The 22,354-nt window shown below is 40.3% G+C and overlaps 1 protein-coding gene across 1 annotated transcript in view; it reads left to right on the plus strand.

The window, feature by feature from the left end:
• pic (DNA damage-binding protein pic) overlaps positions 1-22,354 on the plus strand; it is a 224,519-nt gene that overhangs the window by 175,624 nt on the left and 26,541 nt on the right. The window contains exons 19-22 of the mRNA XM_070092474.1: positions 17,266-17,436; positions 18,871-18,980; positions 20,447-20,616; positions 20,953-21,070. Coding sequence (XP_069948575.1) covers positions 17,266-17,436; positions 18,871-18,980; positions 20,447-20,616; positions 20,953-21,070 — 569 coding nt within the window. The remainder of the gene's footprint in view (positions 1-17,265; positions 17,437-18,870; positions 18,981-20,446; positions 20,617-20,952; positions 21,071-22,354) is intronic.

A 22,354-nucleotide genomic window follows, 5' to 3' on the forward strand; every position in this document is an offset into this window, starting at 1 on the left:
GCTCGACCTAGTCTTGTCAAATAAGGAAACACTCGTAAATAATCTGGAGATCACTGAAGAGCTTGGCGCAAGTGATCACAAATCCATCACTTTTAGCATTAACTGGGAATACAAGAATAACGATAATACGGTAAAAATCCCTGATTTTCATTCTGCCGATTACAATGGACTTAGGGAACACCTGTCTAATCTCGATTGGGGTTATCTAGTTAATGATTTTATTGACGATGATCATGCTTATGATTACGAAGGGATCTGCGTTTATGATTTTTGTCTTAATAATGTACACCGTGCTCAGAGTATATACATTCCCCAGAGAGAAATTAGGTCTTATAATAATGATCCCAAATGGGTTAACAGGAGGTTAAAGCATCTATTAGGGCAGAAAAGGGGAATTTATAGGCGCATCAGAAGAGGAGAGGTTAATTAACCTTACTGACCAATATGCTCAGCTTAAAAGAGAAGTAAAAAAGGGGATTAGGAAGGTTAAGCGTGGCTGAAATTAGGGTTGCTAATGAATCAGAGACCAATCCAAAAGGAATCTTTCAAGTGTACAGGACGAAGGTGAAGGAAAAAGTAGGACCTCTGAAAATTGGGAATGGACAGCTGATGGATAATGAACTGGAAATGTGTTTCTTATTTAATGCCTGTTTTTTGTCAATTTTTACACAGGAAGACAAATGAGATTCCAGAAATTAAAAAATTTTCAGTTCCTGATGAATTCAAATTAACTAATATTACTGTCACGAGGGACATGGTTATCAAACAGTTAGACAAACTGAAGCAAAATAAGTCCCCAGGGCCCGACGAGTTGTTTTCCAGGGTACTTAAGGAATGCAAGATGGAACTTAGTCAGCCATTAACGAGAGTGTTTAATGCATCCTTACTGGTGTTGAGCCAGAGTTGTGGAGGATGGCTAATGTGGTCCCTATATTCAAATCAGGGGAAAAGTCTGTTCCTTCAAATTATCGCCCAGTAAGCCTGACATCTATAGTGGGCAAGTTATTAGAATCAATTATAGCTGACATTATTAGAAGACACCTTGAAGACCATAATTTGATTAATGAATCTCAGCATGGGTTCACAAGAGGTCGTTCCTGCCTGACAAATTTACTGACGTTCTTCAATAGAACATTTGAGGCAGTAGACAGTGATGAAGAACATGATATTGTTTATCTGGATTTTAGTAAAGCCTTCAATAAAGTACCTCACAAGAGACTCTTAAGAAAAGTGGCAGCTCATGGTACAGGAGGTAGTTCTAGCATGGATAGAGGCATGGCTTACCAACAGAAAGCAGAGTTTCCATTAATGGGGTCAGATCTTAATGGGGACTAGTCACTAGTGGCATTCCACAAGGATCAGTTTTGGGCCCTCTCTTGTTCATAATTTACATAATGACCTTGATGAAGGGATTATGAGTGACATGAGCAAATTTGCTGGTGATACAAAGATAGGCCATATGATTCATTCTGAGGAGGATAGCAATGAACTCCAGGAGGATTTGGACAAATTAATGTCTTGGTCTGAAAAGCAGCAAATGAAGTTCAATGTGGATAAGTTTAAGGCACTAGTCCTTGTTAATGAAAATAACCCTCGAAGCTATAAACTAGGTGAAGTAGAGCTTGATTATACAGAATGTGAAAAAGACTTGGGAGTCATGGTAAGCAGAAATCTAAAGACAAGACAGCAGTGTCTAAGTGTGCACAACAAGGATAACAGATTACTTGGATTTATCTCAAGAAGTATAAGTAACCGAAGTCCAAAAGTTATTTTACAGCTCTATAGATTGCTAGTGAAACCTCATTTAGATTATGCCGCTCAGTTTTGGTCTCCTTACTACAGGATGGATATAGACTCATTGGAGAACATACAGAGAAGAATGACTAAAATGATTTAATGTGTAAGGAATCTCCCATATGAAGATAGACTTAAAGCCTTAAATCTCCACTTTCTGGAGAGACATAGAATGAGGGAAGATATCATTGAAGTGTATAAGTGGATGACGGGCATAAACAAAGGAGATATTAATAAAGTACTGAGGGTGTCGAACCAGGTAAGACCCAGAAATACAGTGGTCCCTCGTTTATCGTATTTAATCCGTTCCTGGAGGTTCTACTATTATCGAAATCTACGATTTTCAAATCAATTTTCCACATAAGAAATAATGTAAATACAATTAATCCGTTCCTGACACCCAGAAGTATTAAAACAAAAAAATTTTTTACATGAAATATAGATGTAGTACATAAACAATACAAAGGGACATGATGAATGAAACATTAACAGCATAACACTTACCTTTATTGGTGATTCTTCTTAGTGTATGGGAGACTGGAGGAGGAGAGAGATTGAATTATTTACAGTTTGGAAGGGGAATCCCCTTCCATCAACACCTCAGGTACCAATTGCTTTTCTGGGGTTACTTCTCATCTGTTTTTTAATGCCACTAGGACCACCTTGAGAGTCACTGGAGTCCTGTCTCGCAAAATAACTGTCCAGAGAGCTCTGTTTCTGGCGTCTCTTTAACACTTCCCTAAAATGGGCCAAGACTTTGTCACTGTACATGTTACCAACATGGCTTGCAACAGCCTTGTCAGGGTGATGTTTCTCCATAAAGCTTTCCATCTTACCCCACATTTCAAAAATCTCCTTAATTTCTGAACAAGGCACCTTCTTCCATCTCTCTTCCTCCTCCTCTGCAGCAAGATTCTGAGCTGCGATCTGTTGCTCTTCCTGCTGAAGCTCTTGCAGCTCCTCAGTGGTAAGCTCTTCGTTGTGGTCTTCCACCAACTCTTCCACATCCTCCAAACTCACATCCAACCCCATGGAACTCCCCAGTGCCATAATAGATTTAACAACAGACATAGGGTCATCAGGGTCAGCCCCAAACCCTTCAAAATCCCTCTTGTGGACACAATCTGGCCACAATTTTCTCCAAACAGAGTTCAAAGTGCTGGTAGTCACTCCCTCCCGAGCCGTACCTATAGGGGTTATGCAATGGAGGATGCTGAAGTGTTCTCTCCAAAAATCTCTTAGGGTCAAGTGAGTGTCTGAGGTCACATTCAAGCACCTTTGAAACATTGCTTTGGTGTAGAGTTTTTTAAAGTTTGCAGTGACCAGCTGGTCCATGGGCTGGAGGAGAGGAGTGGTATTCGGGGGCAAGAACTTTACTGTGATGATCCCAAACTCCTCGAAAATTAGGTCATCCAAATTTGGAGGATGAGCAGGTGCATTGTCCATTACTAGGAGGCACTTGAGATCCAATTTCTTTTCCAGGAGGTAATTCTTCACACTAGGGCCAAACACTTCATTGAACCACTTGACGAAAATTTCCCTCGTGACCCATGCCTTATTATTAGATTTCCAAAACACACACAATTTACTCTTCATAACATAGTTTTTCCTGAACACTGGGATATTCAGAATGGTTCACTAGTAACAGCTTCACTTTGAAATCCCCACTAGCATTAGCACAGAACATTAGCGTCAGCCTGTCTTTCATAGGGTTGTGTCTTGGCAGTGCCTTTTCCTCCTGTGTAATGTAGGTCCTCTTTGGCATTTTCTTCCAAAAGAGGCCTGTTTCGTCACACTTGAACACTTGTTCAGGTTTCAGTCCTTCAGCCTCTATGTACTCTTTGAATTCATTCACATATCTTTCAGCCGCTTTGTGGTCCGAACTGGCAGCCTCACCATGCCTTACCACATTGTGTATGCCACTACGGTTCTTAAATCTCTCAAACTAACCTTTGCTGGCCTTAAATTCACTCACATCACCACTAGTTACAGGCAATTTCTTTACCAGATCGTCGTGCAACTGCCTAGCCTTTTCACAAATAATCGACGTCATAATACTATCTCCTGCTAATTGTTTCTCGTTTATCCATACCAATAATAACTTCTCAACCTCTTTGAGTACTGGTGATCTCATTTTTGTCAGCATATTTACCCCCTTTAATAGGTAGTAGGTTGGTAGACAGCAACCACCCAGGGAGGTACTACCGTCCTGCCAAGTGAGTGTAAAACGAAAGCCTGTAATTGTTTTACATGATGGTAGGATTGCTGGTGTCTTTTGTCTGTCTCATAAATATGCAAGATTACAGGTACGTCTTGCTACTTCTACTTACACTTAGGTCACACTACACATACATGTACACGTTTATTTATACACACTCATCTGAGTTTTCTTTGATTTTATCTTAATAGTTCTTTGTCTTATTACTTTTCCTTTTATATCCATGGGGAAGTGGAATAAGAATCTTTCCTCCGTAAGCCATGCGTGTTGTAAAAGTCAACTAAAATGCCGGGAACAATGGGCTAGTAACCCCTTTTCCTGTAAAGATTACTAAAAAGAATAAGAAGAAGAAAATTGTCAAAGTGGGAAGTCTGAATGTGCGTGGATGTTGTGCAAATGATAAGAAAGAGATGATTGTGGATGTTATGAATGAGAAGAAACTGGATGTCCTGGCTTTAAGTGAAACAAAGCTGAAGGGGGTGGGAGAGTTTCAGTGGAGAGGAATAAATGGGATTAGGTCAGGGGTTTCAAATAGAGTTAGAGCTAAAGAAGGAGTAGCAATAATGTTGAAGGATAAGCTATGGCAGGAAAAGAGGGACTACAAATGCATAAATTCAAGGATTATGTGGAGTAAAATAAAGATTGGATGTGAAAAGTGGGTTATAGTAAGCGTGTATGCACCTGGAGAAGAGAGAAGTGTAAAGGAGAGAGAGAGATTCTGGGAAATGTTGAGTGAATGCGTGGGGAGTTTTGAATCAAGTGTGAGAGTAATGGTGGTTGGGGATTTCAATGCTAAAGTGGGTAAAAATGTTATGGAGGGAGTAGTAGGTAAATTTGGGGTGTCAGGGGTAAATGTAAATGGGGAGCCTTTAATTGAGCTATGTGTAGAAAGAAATTTGGTAATAAGTAATACATATTTTATGAAAAAGAGGATAAATAAATATACAAGGTATGATGTAGCACGTAATGAAAGTACTTTGTTAGATTATGTATTGGTGGATAAAAGGTTGATGGGTAGGCTCCAGGATGTACATGTTTATAGAGGGGCAACTGATATATCAGATCATTATTTAGTTGTAGCTACAGTTAGAGTAAGAGGTAGATGGGAAAAGAGGAAGGTGGCAACAACAAGTAAGAGGGAGGTGAAAGTGTACAAACTAAGGGAGGAGGAAGTTCGTGCGAGATATAAGCGACTATTGGCAGAAAGGTGGGCTAGTGCAAAGATGAGTAGTGGGGGGGTTGAAGAGGGTTGGAATAGTTTTAAAAATGCAGTATTAGAATGTGGGGCAGAAGTTTGTGGTTATAGGAGGGTGGGGGAAGGAGGAAAGAGGAGTGATTGGTGGAATGATGAAGTAAAGGGTGTGATAAAAGAGAAAAAGGTAGCTTACGAGAGGTTTTTACAAAGCAGAAGTGTTATAAGAAGAGCAGAGTATATGGAGAGTAAAAGAAAGGTGAAGAGTGGTGAGGGAGTGCAAAAGGAGAGCAGATGAAAGAGTGGGAGAGGCACTGTCAAGAAATTTTAATGAAAATAAGAAAAAATTTTAGAGTGAGTTAAACAAGTTAAGAAAGCCTAGGGAAAGTATGGATTTGTCCGTTAAAAACAGAGTAGGGGAGTTAGTAGATGGGGAGAGGGAGGTATTAGGTAGATGGCGAGAATATTTTGAGGAAATTTTAAATGTTGAGGAAGAAAGGGAGGCGGTAATTTCATGCACTGGCCAGGGAGGTATACCATCTTTTAGGAGTGAAGAAGAGCAGAATGTAAGTGTGGTGGAGGTACGTGAGGCATTACGTAGAATGAAAGGGGGTAAAGCAGCTGGAACTGATGGGATCATGACAGAAATGTTAAAAGCAGGGGGGGATATAGTGTTGGAGTGGTTGGTACTTTTGTTTAATAAATGTATGAAAGAGGGGAAGGTACCTAGGGATTGGCAGAGAGCATGTATAGTCCCTTTATATAAAGGGAAAGGGGACAAAAGAGATTGTAAAAATTATAGAGGAATAAGTTTACTGAGTATACCAGGAAAAGTATACGGTAGAGTTATAATTGAAAGAATTAGAGGTAAGACAGAATGTAGAATTGCGGATGAGCAAGGAGGCTTCAGAGTGGGTAGGGGATGTGTAGATCAAGTGTTTGCATTGAAGCATATATGTGAACAGTATTTAGATAAAGGTAGGGAAGTTTTTATTGCATTTATGGATTTAGAAAAGGCATATGATTGAGTGGATAGAGGAGCAATGTGGCAGATGTTGCAAGTTTATGGAATAGGTGGTAAGTTACTAAATGCTGTAAAGAGCTTTTATGAGGATAGTGAGGCTCAGGTTAGGGTGTGTAGAAGAGAGGGAGAATACTTCCCGGTAAAAGTAGGTCTTAGACAGGGATGTGTAATGTCACCATGGTTGTTTAATATATTTATAGATGGGGTTGTAAAAGAAGTAAATGCTAGGGTGTTCGGGAGAGGGGTGGGATTAAATTATGGGGAATCAAATTCAAAATGGGAATTGACACAGTTACTTTTTGCTGATGATACTGTGCTTATGGGAGATTCTAAAGAAAAATTGCAAAGGTTAGTGGATGAGTTTGGGAATGTGTGTAAAGGTAGAAAGTTGAAAGTGAACATAGAAAAGAGTAAGGTGATGAGGGTATCAAATGATTTAGATAAAGAAAAATTGGATATCAAATTGGGGAGGAGGAGTATGGAAGAAGTGAATGTTTTCAGATACTTGGGAGTTGACGTGTCGGCAGATGGATTTATGAAGGATGAGGTTAATCATAGAATTGATGAGGGAAAAAAGGTGAGTGGTGCGTTGAGGTATATGTGGAGTCAAAAAACGTTATCTATGGAGGCAAAGAAGGGAATGAATGAAAGTATAGTAGTACCAACACTCTTATATGGATGTGAAGCTTGGGTGGTAAATGCAGCAGCGAGGAGACGGTTGGAGGCAGTGGAGATGTCCTGTCTAAGGGCAATGTGTGGTGTAAATATTATGCAGAAAATTCGGAGTGTGGAAATTAGGAGAAGGTGTGGAGTTAATAAAAGCATTAGTCAGAGGGCAGAAGAGGCGTTGTTGAGGTGGTTTGGTCATTTAGAGAGAATGGATCAAAGTAGAATGACATGGAAAGCATATAAATCTATAGGGGAAGGAAAGAGGGGTAGGGGTCGTCCTCGAAAGGGTTGGAGAGAGGGGGTAAAGGAGGTTTTGTGGGCGAGGGGCTTGGACTTCCAGCAAGCGTGCATGAGCGTGTTAGATAGGAGTGAATGGAGACGAATGATACTTGGGACCTGACGATCTGTTGGAGTGTGAGCAGGGTAATATTTAGTGAAGGGATTCAGGGAAACTGGTTATTTTCATATAGTCGGACTTGAGTCCTGGAAATGGGAAGTACAATGCCTGCACTTTAAAGGAGGGGTTTGGGATATTGGCAGTTTGGAAGGATATGTTGTGTATCTTTATACGTATATGCTTCTAAACTGTTGTATTCTGAGCACCTCTGCAAAAGCAGTGATAATGTGTGAGTGTGGTGAAAGTGTTGAATGATGATGAAAGTATTTTCTTTTTGGGGATTTTCTTTCTTTTTTGGGTCACCCTGCCTCGGTGGGAGACAACCAACTTGTTGGAAAAAAAAAAAAAAATTTACCCCCTTTGCAACAACAGTGTCCTTGATTTCCTTTTTCTTGGCCACGATGGAACATATGGTTGTATAGGGTTTGTTATACATCCTGGCCAGTTCGGCCGCACTTAAGCCACTTTCATGTTGTTCAATGATGTTTTTCTAAAATTCAATCGTATTTCTCACCTTCTTTACCAAAGGCTTGGCACTAGGAGCTTTCTTTGGAGCCATGGTAGCTTATTTAGTACTTGCAAGCACTAAAATGAATGGAATATTATGAAATATTTCGTAGGAGCAAGTGAGGGGACCGTCGCTCACTGGTAAACAGTGCCACACTGGCTGGGAAGGGAGGCCGCCCCGGCTCACAGCGTGCGTACGCGTCCCGGACGAACTACTATTCGCAAGTCAATCTACGATTAGCGAGCCCATGTTTATACGAAAATATCGCTATGATTTCAGAAATCTATGACTCTAGAGCCCTGCGATTATCGAGGGACCACTATAATGGATTTAAGTTGGAAAAATTTAGATTTAGAAAGGACATAGGTAAGTACTGGTTTTCTAACAGAGTTGTGGATGCGTGGAACAATCTTCCCATTAGGGTGATTTGAGGCTAGGACGTTGGGTAGCTTTAACCCTTTCAGGCCCTCTCCTGAACTTGTTCTCAGTGTTGGAAATTTTTCGAAAAAAAAAAGAGTTTTTCTTATGAGATGATAGAGAATCTTTTTCTGATCATAATGACACCAAAAATATGAAATTTGATGGAAGACTTGCAGAATTATGCTCTCGCGAAGTTAGCAGTCTCAATGATGTTTAGCATCGGTGATTCCGCCCACTTTGTGCCCTATTGTCGGCCAATTCCAATGTACCAGTTGACAAAAATCATAACTATTTTGCTAGAACTCCATTTTTTCTATTGAATGAGTACAAGAAACAACCCATTTACCAATTTCAATACCCAATAAAATGGTCCGAAATTGATAATTTTGCCAATTTCACTAAATTGCACTAAAATAACATTTCCTCTGTTCATTAGTCACATCCCCAGGCCTCTGTTACATTTCTTTTGCTTTCCACTTTGAATTTTTATTCTCACAAAAAATAGAAGATTTACTGTTATGCAGACTACTGCATTAGTGTAGAAATGGTATAAATAATATCAGCTTACTTGTGAAAGAAGATTAGACTCACCAGTTGACGTGTATTGGACGCATGGCTTGATTTATTTACTTTTGAACTTTGGCAAAAATCGAACATTTCTGCTATTTTGAGCTCAGTTTCAAGGTACTTTTCATTGTGAAACCAATAAAAATCATCTCAGTTTCCATAATATGTCTTCCATTCTATAAAATGACATCAGGAAAACTAGAATACAACCATAAATAGCATACGAAAATACACTGCAAAGTCGCTGTTTTAAACCAAAAACATGGTCAGAGTTTTTTTTTCTCATTATGCACTGTTTGCTGCAGGATATTTTTTATACTGCGTATGCTGACCACATAGACCTATTCTTTCATATGTAGGCCTACCAAGTTTCTCTCGCTAGATTTGAAGGCACTAGAATTTATGCATACTAGTACGGCACCAACCCTGGCGTGCAAGCCGTTCTATTACGACACCAACCCTGAAAGGGTTAAAAGGAGACTGGACAAATATATGAGTGGGAAAGGGCTGGGTTTGATTGGTGTCATTGGGCACGGGAGTTAATTCTTGGGCAGCTTTGGGTAGAGATCGTTTTGTTAAGGACCTGCCTTGCATGGGCCAGTAGGCCTTCTGCAGTGTTCCTCCATTTTTATGTTCTTACGAAATAAATGGTATAAAATACCAACACAATGGAAATATGAACACACACATGCAGTATAATGTGGCCCTTTATTGACAATGTTTTGCCCACACAGTGGGCTTTTTCAAGTCACAAACATATCTACCTGGGGTGGAAGGTACGTGAGTATTTATAGTCAGGTTGAGAATGCTGGGTCAGGTGGAGAATGCTGCATGTGATGATCTACCGAGTGGGGTTATAGAGTCTAAAATCTTTGGTAGCTTGGAAGAGAGATTGGATAAGTATACGAGTAGACCATCTGCAGTGTTCCTCCTTGACGATTCATTTGATCTTCCTATTCCAGCCAGCGATTTCATTGACCTTGTTGAACTATGTGTTGGCTTTATGTGTTTCTCTTTTGAAAATCACCTCAGGTTCGCCACTCACTGCCGTCCTGACGAACCTATACATGGAACATCTGGAAGCTGAGCGTTTTTCCACCATTATTCCTTCGGCTGTCACCTGGCTCCATTATGTTGACGACATTCTCCTCATAACTCCCAGACGCTTCAACGTTCAAGCTCTCCAAGACAAGCTCAACCATGTCGAGCCCTCAATCCAGTTCATACTTGAAGAAGAAGTTGACAACACTCTTCCTTTCCTTGATGTTCTCTGCAAAGCTGACCATGAACTTCGTTTTAAAGTCTATCGAAAACCCACCAACCAAAACGATCTTCTCCACTTCTACTCTCACCACGACACCAAAACTAAACGTGGTGTAATTATAGACTTTTTCCTACGTGCACTCAGAATCTGCAGCAATGAGTTCCTTGAGGAAGAATATATTATAATTGAAGAAGTATTTTCCAAACTTCACTATCCTCGTCACTTCATCAGAGACTGCAGACGACGGGCATTAAATATCTTCAACACACCCAGAGAAGACACTGCCGAGAAGAGATACATAGTCCTCCCCACCAACTCCATTGCCAAACACTTTTCCAACATCTTTTCCAATACCAGTAATAGACAGGACAAGCTTCCATCCTCTGCAGGGGTATTCATAATCCCTTGTAATGAGTGCAGCAAATTATACTTGAGCAGAACATCAAGAAACCTCCAAACACGTACACCTACAATCCGACTTACGACCGAGTTCGGTTCCGAGAAATCGGTCGTAAGTCAAAATGGTCGTAAGTCGAACTTTACTACTGAATATCAACAAAACATTTTTGTAATGACATTATTTTATTGTTTTATTTTGGTATTTCATGTTCTACTTTACTTTTTATGCTGTTAGTACTGTATTTTATACTGTAAGGTTTAGGATAAACACTGTGTACAACACAAATAGTTGTTTATTTCCCAGAAATTTGGCATAAAAAACACGGTCGTAAGTTGAGTGGTCGTAAGTCGAGCAGGTCGTAAGTCGGATAGTAGGTGTATTTCAGAACACCAATACGCATGCAGGTTTGATGATACAAGGAATGCCTGTGTACAACACCGTAATTCACACAACCATTTAATTAACTACAGAAACTCAAGACTTATTGCCAGAGAAGACAACACTCAATACTGAAGAATCCCGGAATCATCGCTTATCTCTATATCCAACAACTTCAACCAGAACAACGGCTTCTGTAACATGGCTGAACCACTTGCCAAGAAGCTTCTTCATCGCTATCCCACATAAGAACATAGGAATGGAGGAACACTGCAGAAGGTCTACTCATATACTTATCCAATCTCTCTTCCAAGCTACCCAAGATTTTAGACTCTATAACCCCACTCGGTAGATCATCACATGCAGCATTCTCCACCTGACCCAGCATTCTCAACCTGACTATAAATAATCACATACCTTCCACCCCAGGTAGATCTGTTTGTGACTTGAAAAAGCCCACTGTGTGGGTGAAACATTGTCAATAAAGGATCACATTATACTGCATATGAGCTTCTCCATCTTTTCATGGACAGAGGTCCGCAGTTTAGACATTATTGTTATGCCCTTGGCTGGCGCTATAGCCCTTATCAACTTCTGCTGCTTTAGTGTCATACATATAGTAAATGTACAGTGGTCCCCTCGTTTTTCGTAGTTAATCTGTTCCTGGAGTTGCTACTATTAACGAAATCTATGATTTGCGAATCAATTTTCCCCATAAGAAATAATGTAAATACAATTAATCCGTTCCTGACACCCAGAAGTATTAAAACAAAAAATTTTTTTACATGAAATATACATGTAGTTCATAAACAATACAATGGGAAATGATGAATGAAACATTAACAACATAACACTTACCTTTACTGGAGATTCTTCTTAGTGTATGGGAGATTGGAGGAGGAGAGAGATTGGATTGTTTATAATTTGGAAGGGGAATCCCCTTCCATCAACACCTCAGGTACCATTTGCTTTTCTGGGGTTGCTTCTCTTCTCTGTTTCTTAATGCCACTAGGACCACCTTGAGAGTCACTGGAGTCCTGTCTCACAAAATAACTGTCCAGAGAGCTCTGTTTCTGGCGTCTCTTTAATACTTCCCTAAAATGGCCCAAGACTTTGTCACTGTACATGTTGCCAACATAACTTGCAACAACCTTGTCAGGGTGATGTTTCTCCATAAAGCTTTCCATCTTACCCCACATAGCAAAAATCTCTTTAATTTCTGAAGAAGGCACCTTCTTCCATCTCTCTTCCTCCTCCTCTGCAGCAAGATTCTGAGCTGCGATCTGTTGCTGTTCCTGCTGAAGCTCTTGCAGCTCCTCAGTGGTGAGCTCTTCGTTGTGGTCTTCCACCAATTCTTCCACATCCTCCAAACTCACATCCAACCCCATGGAACTCCCCAGTGCCACAATTGACTTAACAACAGACATAGGCTCATCAGGGTCAGTCCCAAACCCTTCAAATTCCCTCTTGTCGACACAATCTGGCCATAATTTTCTCCAAGCAGAGTTCAAAGTCCTGGTAGTCACTCCCTCCTGAGCCATACCTATAAGGGTTATGCAATGGAGGATGCTGAAGTGTTCTCTCCAAAATTCCCTTAGGGTCAAGTGAGTGTCTGTGGTCACAGTCAGGCACCTTTGAAACATTGCTTTGGTGTAGAGTTTTTTAAAATTTGCAATGACCTGCTGGTCTATGGGCTGGAGGAGAGGAGTGGTATTCGGGGGCAAGAACTTTACTGTGATGAACCCAAACTCCTCGAAAATTAGGTCATCCAAGTTTGGAGGATGAGCAGGTGCATTGTCCATTACTAGCAGGCACTTTAAAACCAATTTCTTTTCCAGGAGGTAGTTCTTCACACTAGAGCCAAACACTTCATTGAACCACTCAACGAAAATTTCCCTCATGACCCATGCCTTACTATTAGATTTCCAAAACACACACAATTTACTCTTCATAACATTGTTTTTCCTGAACACACTGGGATTTTCAGAATGGCACACTAGTAATGGCTTCACTTTGAAATCCCCACTAGCATTAGCACAGAAATTAGCGTCAGCCTGTCTTTCATAGGCTTGTGTCCTGGCATTGCCTTTTCCTCCTGTGTAATGAAGGTCCTCTTTGGCATTTTCTTCCAGAAGAGGCCTGTTTCGTCACAATTGAACACGTGTTCAGGTTTCAGTCCTTCAGCCTCTGTGTACTCCTTGAATTCATGCACATATTTTTCAGCCGCCTTGTGGTCCGAACTGGTAGCCTCACCGTGCCTTACCACACTGTGTATGCCAGTACGGTTCTTAAATATCTCAAACCAAGCTTTGCTGGCCTTAAATTCACTCACATCACCACTATTTTCAGGCAATTTCTTTACCAGATCGTTGTGCAACTGCCTAGCCTTTTCACAAATATTCGAAGTCATAAGAGTATCTCCTGCTAATTGTTTCTCATTTATCCACACCAATAATAACTTCTCAACCTCTTCGAGTACTGGTGATCTCATTTTTGTCAGCATAGTTACCCCATTTGCAACAACAGTGTCCTTAATTTCCTTTTTCTTGGCCACCATGGAACATATGGTTGTGTAGGGTTTCTTATGCATCCTGGCCAGTTCGGCCGCACTTGTGCCACTTTCATATTGTTCAATGATGTTTTTCTTAAATTCAATCATATTTCTCACCTTCTTTACCACAGGCTTGGCACTAGGAGCTTTCTTTGGAGCCATGGTAGCTTATTTAGTACTTATTTTTTTTTTTTTTTATTATCACACCGGCCGATTCCCACCAAGGCAGGGTGGCCCGAAAAAGAAAAACTTTCACCATCATTCACTCCATCACTGTCTTGCCAGAAGGGTGCTTTACACTACAGTTTTTAAACTGCAACATTAACACCCCTCCTTCAGAGTGCAGGCACTGTACTTCCCATCTCCAGGACTCAAGTCCGGCCTGCCGGTTTCCCTGAATCCCTTCATAAATGTTACTTTGCTCACACTCCAACAGCACGTCAAGTATTAAAAACCATTTGTCTCCATTCACTCCTATCAAACACGCTCACGCATGCCTGCTGGAAGTCCAAGCCCCTCGCACACAAAACCTCCTTTACCCCCTCCCTCCAACCCTTCCTAGGCCGACCCCTACCCCGCCTTCCTTCCACTACAGACTGATACACTCTTGAAGTCATTCTGTTTCGCTCCATTCTCTCTACATGTCCGAACCACCTCAACAACCCTTCCTCAGCCCTCTGGACAACAGTTTTGGTAATCCCGCACCTCCTCCTAACTTCCAAACTACGAATTCTCTGCATTATATTCACACCACACATTGCCCTCAGACATGACATCTCCACTGCCTCCAGCCTTCTCCTCGCTGCAACATTCATCACCCACGCTTCACACCCATATAAGAGCGTTGGTAAAACTATACTCTCATACATTCCCCTCTTTGCCTCCAAGGACAAAGTTCTTTGTCTCCACAGACTCCTAAGTGCACCACTCACTCTTTTTCCCTCATCAATTCTATGATTCACCTCATCTTTCATAGACCCATCTGCTGACACGTCCACTCCCAAATATCTGAATACGTTCACCTCCTCCATACTCTCTCCCTCCAATCTGATATTCAATCTTTCATCACCTAATCTTTTTGTTATCCTCATAACCTTACTCTTTCCTGTATTCACCTTTAATTTTCTTCTTTTGCACACCCTACCAAATTCATCCACCAATCTCTGCAACTTCTCTTCAGAATCTCCCAAGAGCACAGTGTCATCAGCAAAGAGCAGCTGTGACAACTCCCACTTTGTGTGTGATTCTTTATCTTTTAACTCCACGCCTCTTGCCAAGACCCTCGCATTTACTTCTCTTACAACCCCATCTATAAATATATTAAACAACCACGGTGACATCACACATCCTTGTCTAAGGCCTACTTTTACTGGGAAAAAATTTCCCTCTTTCCTACATACTCTAACTTGAGCCTCACTATCCTCGTAAAAACTCTTCACTGCTTTCAGTAACCTACCTCCTACACCATACACTTGCAACATCTGCCACATTGCCCCCCTATCCACCCTGTCATACGCCTTTTCCAAATCCATAAATGCCACAAAGACCTCTTTAGCCTTATCTAAATACTGTTCACTTATATGTTTCACTGTAAACACCTGGTCCACACACCCCCTACCTTTCCTAAAGCCTCCTTGTTCATCTGCTATCCTATTCTCCGTCTTACTCTTAATTCTTTCAATTATAACTCTACCATACACTTTACCAGGTACACTCAACAGACTTATCCCCCTATAATTTTTGCACTCTCTTTTATCCCCTTTGCCTTTATACAAAGGAACTATGCATGCTCTCTGCCAATCCCTAGGTACCTTACCTTCTTCCATACATTTATTAAATAATTGCACCAACCACTCCAAAACTATATCCCCACCTGCTTTTAACATTTCTATCTTTATCCCATCAATCCCGGCTGCCTTACCCCCTTTCATTTTACCTACTGCCTCACGAACTTCCCCCACACTCACAACTGGCTCTTCCTCACTCCTACAAGATGTTATTCCTCCTTGCCCTATACACGAAATCACAGCTTCCCTATCTTCATCAACATTTAACAATTCCTCAAAATATTCCTTCCATCTTCCCAATACCTCTAACTCTCCATTTAATAACTCTCCTCTCCTATTTTTAACTGACAAATCCATTTGTTCTCTAGGCTTTCTTAACTTGTTAATCTCACTCCAAAACTTTTTCTTATTTTCACCAAAATTTGTTGATAACATCTCACCCACTCTCTCATTTGCTCTCTTTTTACATTGCTTCACCACTCTCTTAACTTCTCTCTTTTTCTCCATATACTCTTCCCTCCTTGCATCACTTCTACTTTGTAAAAACTTCTCATATGCTAACTTTTTCTCCCTTACTACTCTCTTTACATCATCATTCCACCAATCGCTCCTCTTCCCTCCTGCACCCACTTTCCTGTAACCACAAACTTCTGCTGAACACTCTAACACTACATTTTTAAACCTACCCCATACCTCTTCGACCCCATTGCCTATGCTCTCATTAGCCCATCTATCCTCCAATAGCTGTTTATATCTTACCCTAACTGCCTCCTCTTTTAGTTTATAAACCTTCACCTCTCTCTTCCCTGATGCTTCTATTCTCCTTGTACTTTAGTACTTGCAAGCACTAAAATGAGTGGAATATTATGAAATATTTCGTAGGAGCACGTGAGGGGACCTTCGCTCACTGGTAAACAATGCCAGACTGGCTGCCACCCTGGCTCACACCGTGCGTCCTGGACGAACTGCTACTTGCGAGTCAACCTATGAAAAGCGAGCCCAAGTTTATACGAAAATATCCCTATGATTTCCGAAATCTATGATTCCCGAGAACTACGAAAAGCAAGGGACCACCGTACTTCGCTGGTATTGTCTGGCTAAATCCACAACTTGTGCACCTTGCTTATGTTTATCTATGATTTCATGCTTTAATTCCATGGAAATCATCATCATTTTCTTCTCAGCACTGTCCTTTGCACTTATTTTCTTAGGACCCATGGTTAGAAAAGCGAAATTTGGCCAAATGACTTCAAAAATGTAAGCAAAGCAGGAAAGAACTGCTCCCACAGTGATGTAAACGTGTACTGCTTACCGGATGTTTTGAAATCAGCTTCGCCAACTAGCGGTAGCATTCATAATTATTATGTACGTATTATGTACACAATACATACGTAATTGTAATAATTATTATTATTATTGATAATTTAGGGAACTGAAGCTCTGTCGTTATTATAATTATTGTTAATTTAAGGAACTAAAGCACATATCCAATTCCTTAGATCAAGAATCCCTCAGCAGTGTCAAGGAACCTTGACGCTGGTGAGGGATTTCAGTTCCGTAAATTATTATCAATAATATTGATTATAATAATAATTATTACAATAACTATAGAGCTTCAGTTCCCTAAATTAATAATAATAATAATACATTATTATAACAATGTGAGCTTCAGAACGAAGCCAACTCGGTGTACTGTTTACCTAGCTGTGGGAGTAGTTCTCTCCTGCTTTGCTTGCATTTTTGACAGTCATTTGGCCAAATTTTGCTTTTCTAACCATGGGTCCTAAGAAAGTAAGTGTAAAGGACAGTGCTGAGAAGAAAAAGAGGATGATTTCCATGGAATTAAAGCATGAAATCATAGATAAACAAGAGAGGTGTCCAGGTTTTGGGTTGAGGGGGAAGTGGGGGGGAGCTGGCTCATAATTCAAATGTTGGCTCATAACTCAGAGCAAAAGATCGACTGATCGATGGCTTGTATCTCAAAAAACTCGTACATTGGGGCACTCGTAAGTCAAGGTTCCATTGTATTTCCTTTATAATTTTAGAGTAGATCTTTTATTTTAAAATATTGAAGTACTGTAATAATTATTTTTCAGGTGAGGTTATTTGAATGGACAAATGAAAGAGAACTACGTCTTGAATGTTCTCACTTCAATAATGTTGCTGCTTTGTGCTTGAAAACCAAAGGCGACTTCATCCTTGTTGGAGACCTGATGCGTTCTATGACCCTTCTGCAGTACAAGACACTGGAGGGTAGTTTTGAAGAGGTGAAGACAATTTAATTTATTTTACTTTAGAGTTGGTACACAGATAACCCGCACATAGAAAAGAGGAGCTTGCAACGAAGTTTCGGCTCGACTTGGACCATTTACAAAGTCACACTAATGAAAAGGAGAGAAGGAGGGAATATATATAGGCCAGGAGGTGGTAGTGGAGGTAGAAGGTAGTAGTGGGGAAGGTAGTATGGTAGAGGTGGAGCCAGTCAAATACTAAGAAAGAGGAGCACTGCAAGGTATGAACTAGTTCATACCTCTATAGATGCTCCTGGTGTCTACTCTATTTCTTGTTCCTCCTGTCCTCTTCAGTACTTTGGGGAAACTGGCCGATCTCTTTCTGACAGACTTAGGGAGCACAAAAGTAGTGTTAGGCTTGCTGACACTAACAATGCTCTTTTCTATCACTGTCTGGTTGAATCATCCCTTATACACAACTTTCCTTGTATGAATCTTAGTCCTGGCTTCGTCTCTATAGATGCCTTCCTTTCCCACTACATTGTAAAATGCTCCAGACTTCAGAACACCCATGACTGAACCTGATTCCTTTTTCTTCTCCCTCTTCCCCTTTCCTCTTTCTCTTTTGGGTTGTCTTTCTTCTGCCTTGGGTATTTGTTCCTTCATTATTTATTTTTCCCCCCCTCTGTGTTCTTGTTCTTACCCTCTGTGACCCCTAGCTCCCTTGCAGTGCTCCTCTTTCTTAGTACTTGACTGGCTCCACCTCCACTACTACCACCTTCCCCACTACTACCTTCTACCTCCACTACTACCACTACCTCCTCCTGGCCTATATATACTCCCTCCTTCTCTCCTTTTCATTAGCGTGACTTTGTAAATGGTCCAAGTTGGACCGAAACGTTGTCATGAGCTCCTCTCTTCTATGTGCGGGTTATTTGTGTATCGTTCCAATTACAGCATTGTGCCTTTTTTGGTTCGTTACTTTAGAGTTGGACTTGTATTCTAGGTTCTTCATGTTACTGATTTTAGAAGCAATTGAAAGGCTGAGGATCTTTTAGCTGAATGCTTCTGTTTCCATTCTTCTTAAAATTGGGAATGAAGTATTGTTTATATATATAGTTAGATTGTGAGAAACATATTATGAGCATGTTATTTTGTTACATCTCATCAAGGGAAGGAGCCTTGATGCTAAGGAAGGTCTCTTGATCACAGGAATTGGAGTTACCCTTCATGTCTCAGATCAAACCTGATTGCCTCCTATTCCTCAGGAATTATGTGATCTTTGCATGTTTAGTGCTCTCCCATGAATTTAATAATATAACATTGAAGCAAGCACCTGGAATGGATTTTAGCATATATGGTAATTAAAGGAGGGCTTTTGACAGTAAAACTATAAGTTTTAAAATACATGTTTATTTTCATCAAATTAAAATTTTGATCTTAGGCTGAGAGTTTATTTAAACCTTTCAGATTGCAAGGGATTATGACCCCAACTGGATGACAGCAATTGAGATTTTAGATGATGAGCTTTTCCTTGGAGCAGAACATTCTCACAATCTTTTTGTTTGTCACAAAGATAGGTAAGCAGTGTCTAACACAGTGCTCATCAAGCCTATAAAAAGTTTTTATAGGTAGAATGGTATGTGAATAAAAGATGTCAGTATAAGTTTGTTAATACACTTACTGTATTTTACGGCGAACAAGATGCTCCGGTGTCGAGTATGCCCTCTCGGTTCTGATTGGCTAAATTTGAGGAAAAAAAAAAGATAAATGGTACTTCCGCCTCCAAGACGCTGGATAAATTTTGGCAACTTATTTTGGGAAAGAATTAGTGTCTTCAATGCCATAAAATGCTGTAAATGTGTGTGTGAGTGTGCTATTGTACATGGTTAGAAATCTCTCAATAATTTTATGTTCCTGCTATCAGATGTGAACTGTATACCAAATGTAGATTCATTATTTATTGATTTAATTTTTATTATCTTTTATTAAGGCTTTGTTTTTTTAAGAGGTGAATGACTGCACATCTGGGATTTATGTAATTCAAAGGCTGAAAAAAAGTTTTCTATATTCATAAAAAAATTTGAAAGGAAGTTTCAGTATGGGGAGATGATTGGGAAGACTTGTGATGAAAAATGTGATGCTATGGGTGCTAAGAGACAGAGCTCTACATAAACTGCGGTTTCACACACTTGCCAACAAATGAAAAACCAAAATAATCCATTAGTGAAGATTATTTTGTGTTTCATTATTTGGGAGAAATTTCAACTTAAATATGAAGTAGATTAGGCAAAGTTTTAAAATGATGTGTTTTAAGCTAATGATTTATATAAAATTTATGTACAGTACTTCAAGTTCTTGCAAATTCCATTTTATCAACTTTAAGGCTTTAGTAATTTTAGCTGTATTCTATAGTAATTGAAGTACAGTTATTTCATATTTTAAATTTTATACAAGATCATATTTTATACAAAATCATATTTTATACAAATATGTTCATTGGTATGTTTATATTGCAGATAGGAGGGCTTAGTGTGGGGGGGGGGGGTAAAAATCACTTACTCACCCACAACTAAATAAATACTGAATAATTGTATCTCGTAAATGTTTAACCTGTGACCCTATCAAACTTTTTTTTTTTTTTAATTACATTACCTAACAGAATACTCCATTCTACTGAATGCACAGCAACTCGGCAAATGACCATATGACCTGTCTTTGAAATACTCATTTGTGCTTAATTGTTATTTGTTTCCTTTAATTTTTACCACTGAATATATCATTGCTAAGTTAATCTTAAGTTAATTTTAAGCCTGCCCATAATGCTCTGCATACAAGGAGCTTTTGGCATGTTACACTTAACCACTGTATTTCTTTGTACATCTATGTATCATGTCCAAATTAATAATAAATAAATAAATGAAAGTTTGAGCAAAGGAGAGATAACAGTTAAAAAAAAAAACATAAAATGTTACCTGAGACTGGGAATACCTCCTCAGTTGCATTAATGTGACTTGTAAATATCCATTTTAACTTTGTTTTTTAGCGCTGCAACTTCTGATGAAGAACGTCAACAAATGCAAGAGGTTGGACGATTCCACCTCGGTGATTTTGTGAACGTCTTTCGTCATGGCACACTAGTAATGCAAGGAGTGCCTGAGGCATCAACTGTCACCCAGGGATGTGTTCTCTATGGCACAGTACATGGTGCACTCGGTGGGTGAAGCTGGTATTATTGTTGCTTTGGAAATTTCTATTTCCTCTCTGTATTATGCATACTTTATAAACTGTGGTGAGACCATTCGAAGGCTTTTAGTTAATAACACATTCAGTATAGAGTTAATTGCTTAGAAGATATGCCAAGGGCATAATTCAGAGGGTTGAGGAGTTGTTGCGATTATTTGGGGGTGTACATATTTCACTATGCCCTCAAATATCATTTACAGCATAAGCAATTGAATAGAATGCCTACTCATTGCACTTAAAGATATTTGATATTCTAAGATACTTAAGTTAATTTCCTTTGTTGTAATTTTCTTTGTTGAATCTCAGGACTGGTGACAAGCCTGCATTTAGAACTATACAATCAGCTTCTAGAGATGCAAAAGCGGCTCGCTCGTATTATAAAATCAGTTGGAAAGATTGATCATGATTTTTACAGAAGTTTCAGGTATGTTGTAGGAATAATAATACAGGTTGACCATCACTAATCTGGCGTCATTGGGATCTGCAGGGTGCTGGATTAGTTATTTTGCTGGATTACAGAGTGGTTAGGTTAGAATACACTTAGCCTAACGGCGATATTTACACATCGGCGATTTCACCCACTGTAAGCCCAATTTTTGGCCCATTCCATTGTTCCAGTCCACCAAGCTCATAGCTATTTCACTAGTATTCCTTCTGTTCTGTCAATTAACCCTTTCAGGGTCCGTCCTGTAGATCTACGGCTTCACGTTCAGTGTCCAAACCTTAGATCTACGCCAAAATTCTAGCGGCGTCAAATTTAGCGCGAAAACGCTCATAGGCCTAGATGTGAGAGAACGGGTCTGTGTGGTGGGTGTGCGCCATAAAACAAAAAATCTAGGCGACCGCATAGCATTGTGGGAACGCCGGCTTAGTTACCCTTGTTCACCATGCCTCGTCGCAAGGCAGCTCTCACTCCAAGGAAAATTGGGATTCTCCTCTTCCTATCTGATAGTTCTGACACTGATAGAAGTGGAAATGAAGACAAATTCTTTGGCTTTGATCAGTTAGTGACCGAAAGGAATGACCAGGATATCGATAATAGTGCAGAAAACCCTGACAATCCTCAACCTTCTACCTCTGGTGTGGGCACTCCTCAGTCATGGTCAGTTGTACCTCAACGCAAGAGAAAACTATTATTTTTGCGTGGCCAGGCCTCTGACTTCAGTAATGATGATGATAGTGACGTGGATTGTGATTTTATTGCTCTTGACGATCATTCGAGTAGTGATAGTGAGGAAACATATTCACCAGTGAAGCGTCAGTATCTACGCCGCCGCATGCGCTCGGGTAATGTACCCTATGCCGTGCCCAGGGGACGGAGTACGTCCCGGAGTACATCCCGTGGCCCTACACCAGGAATAGACAGTGAAAGTGAGGATGATGTGGCTACACTTGGCATGGATAGACCACAGGCATCAGTAGATGGTGGTAGTGGTGATGGTAGTGCCACGGCCATGCGTGACTCGCCAGCCCAGGCTGGGACCCACGCTGCTGACTCCACAGTTCAAGGACAAAGCGGAGCGTCAGCCACCAGCCCACCACAACCACAACTGCCCGCACAACCAGCCTATGATGTCCAGTATCCACCAGCAAACCGTATCTGGGATTGGCAGGAAAATCCCAATTTTGTTCCCAAGCCCCACCACTTTGATGACTCAAAGTGGAATTCTACCTACTTGTTCCCTTGGAACCACGGCCAATGAACTGG

This window comes from Cherax quadricarinatus, chromosome 39, assembly GCF_038502225.1.
Source record: "Cherax quadricarinatus isolate ZL_2023a chromosome 39, ASM3850222v1, whole genome shotgun sequence".
NCBI lineage: Eukaryota > Metazoa > Arthropoda > Malacostraca > Decapoda > Parastacidae > Cherax > Cherax quadricarinatus.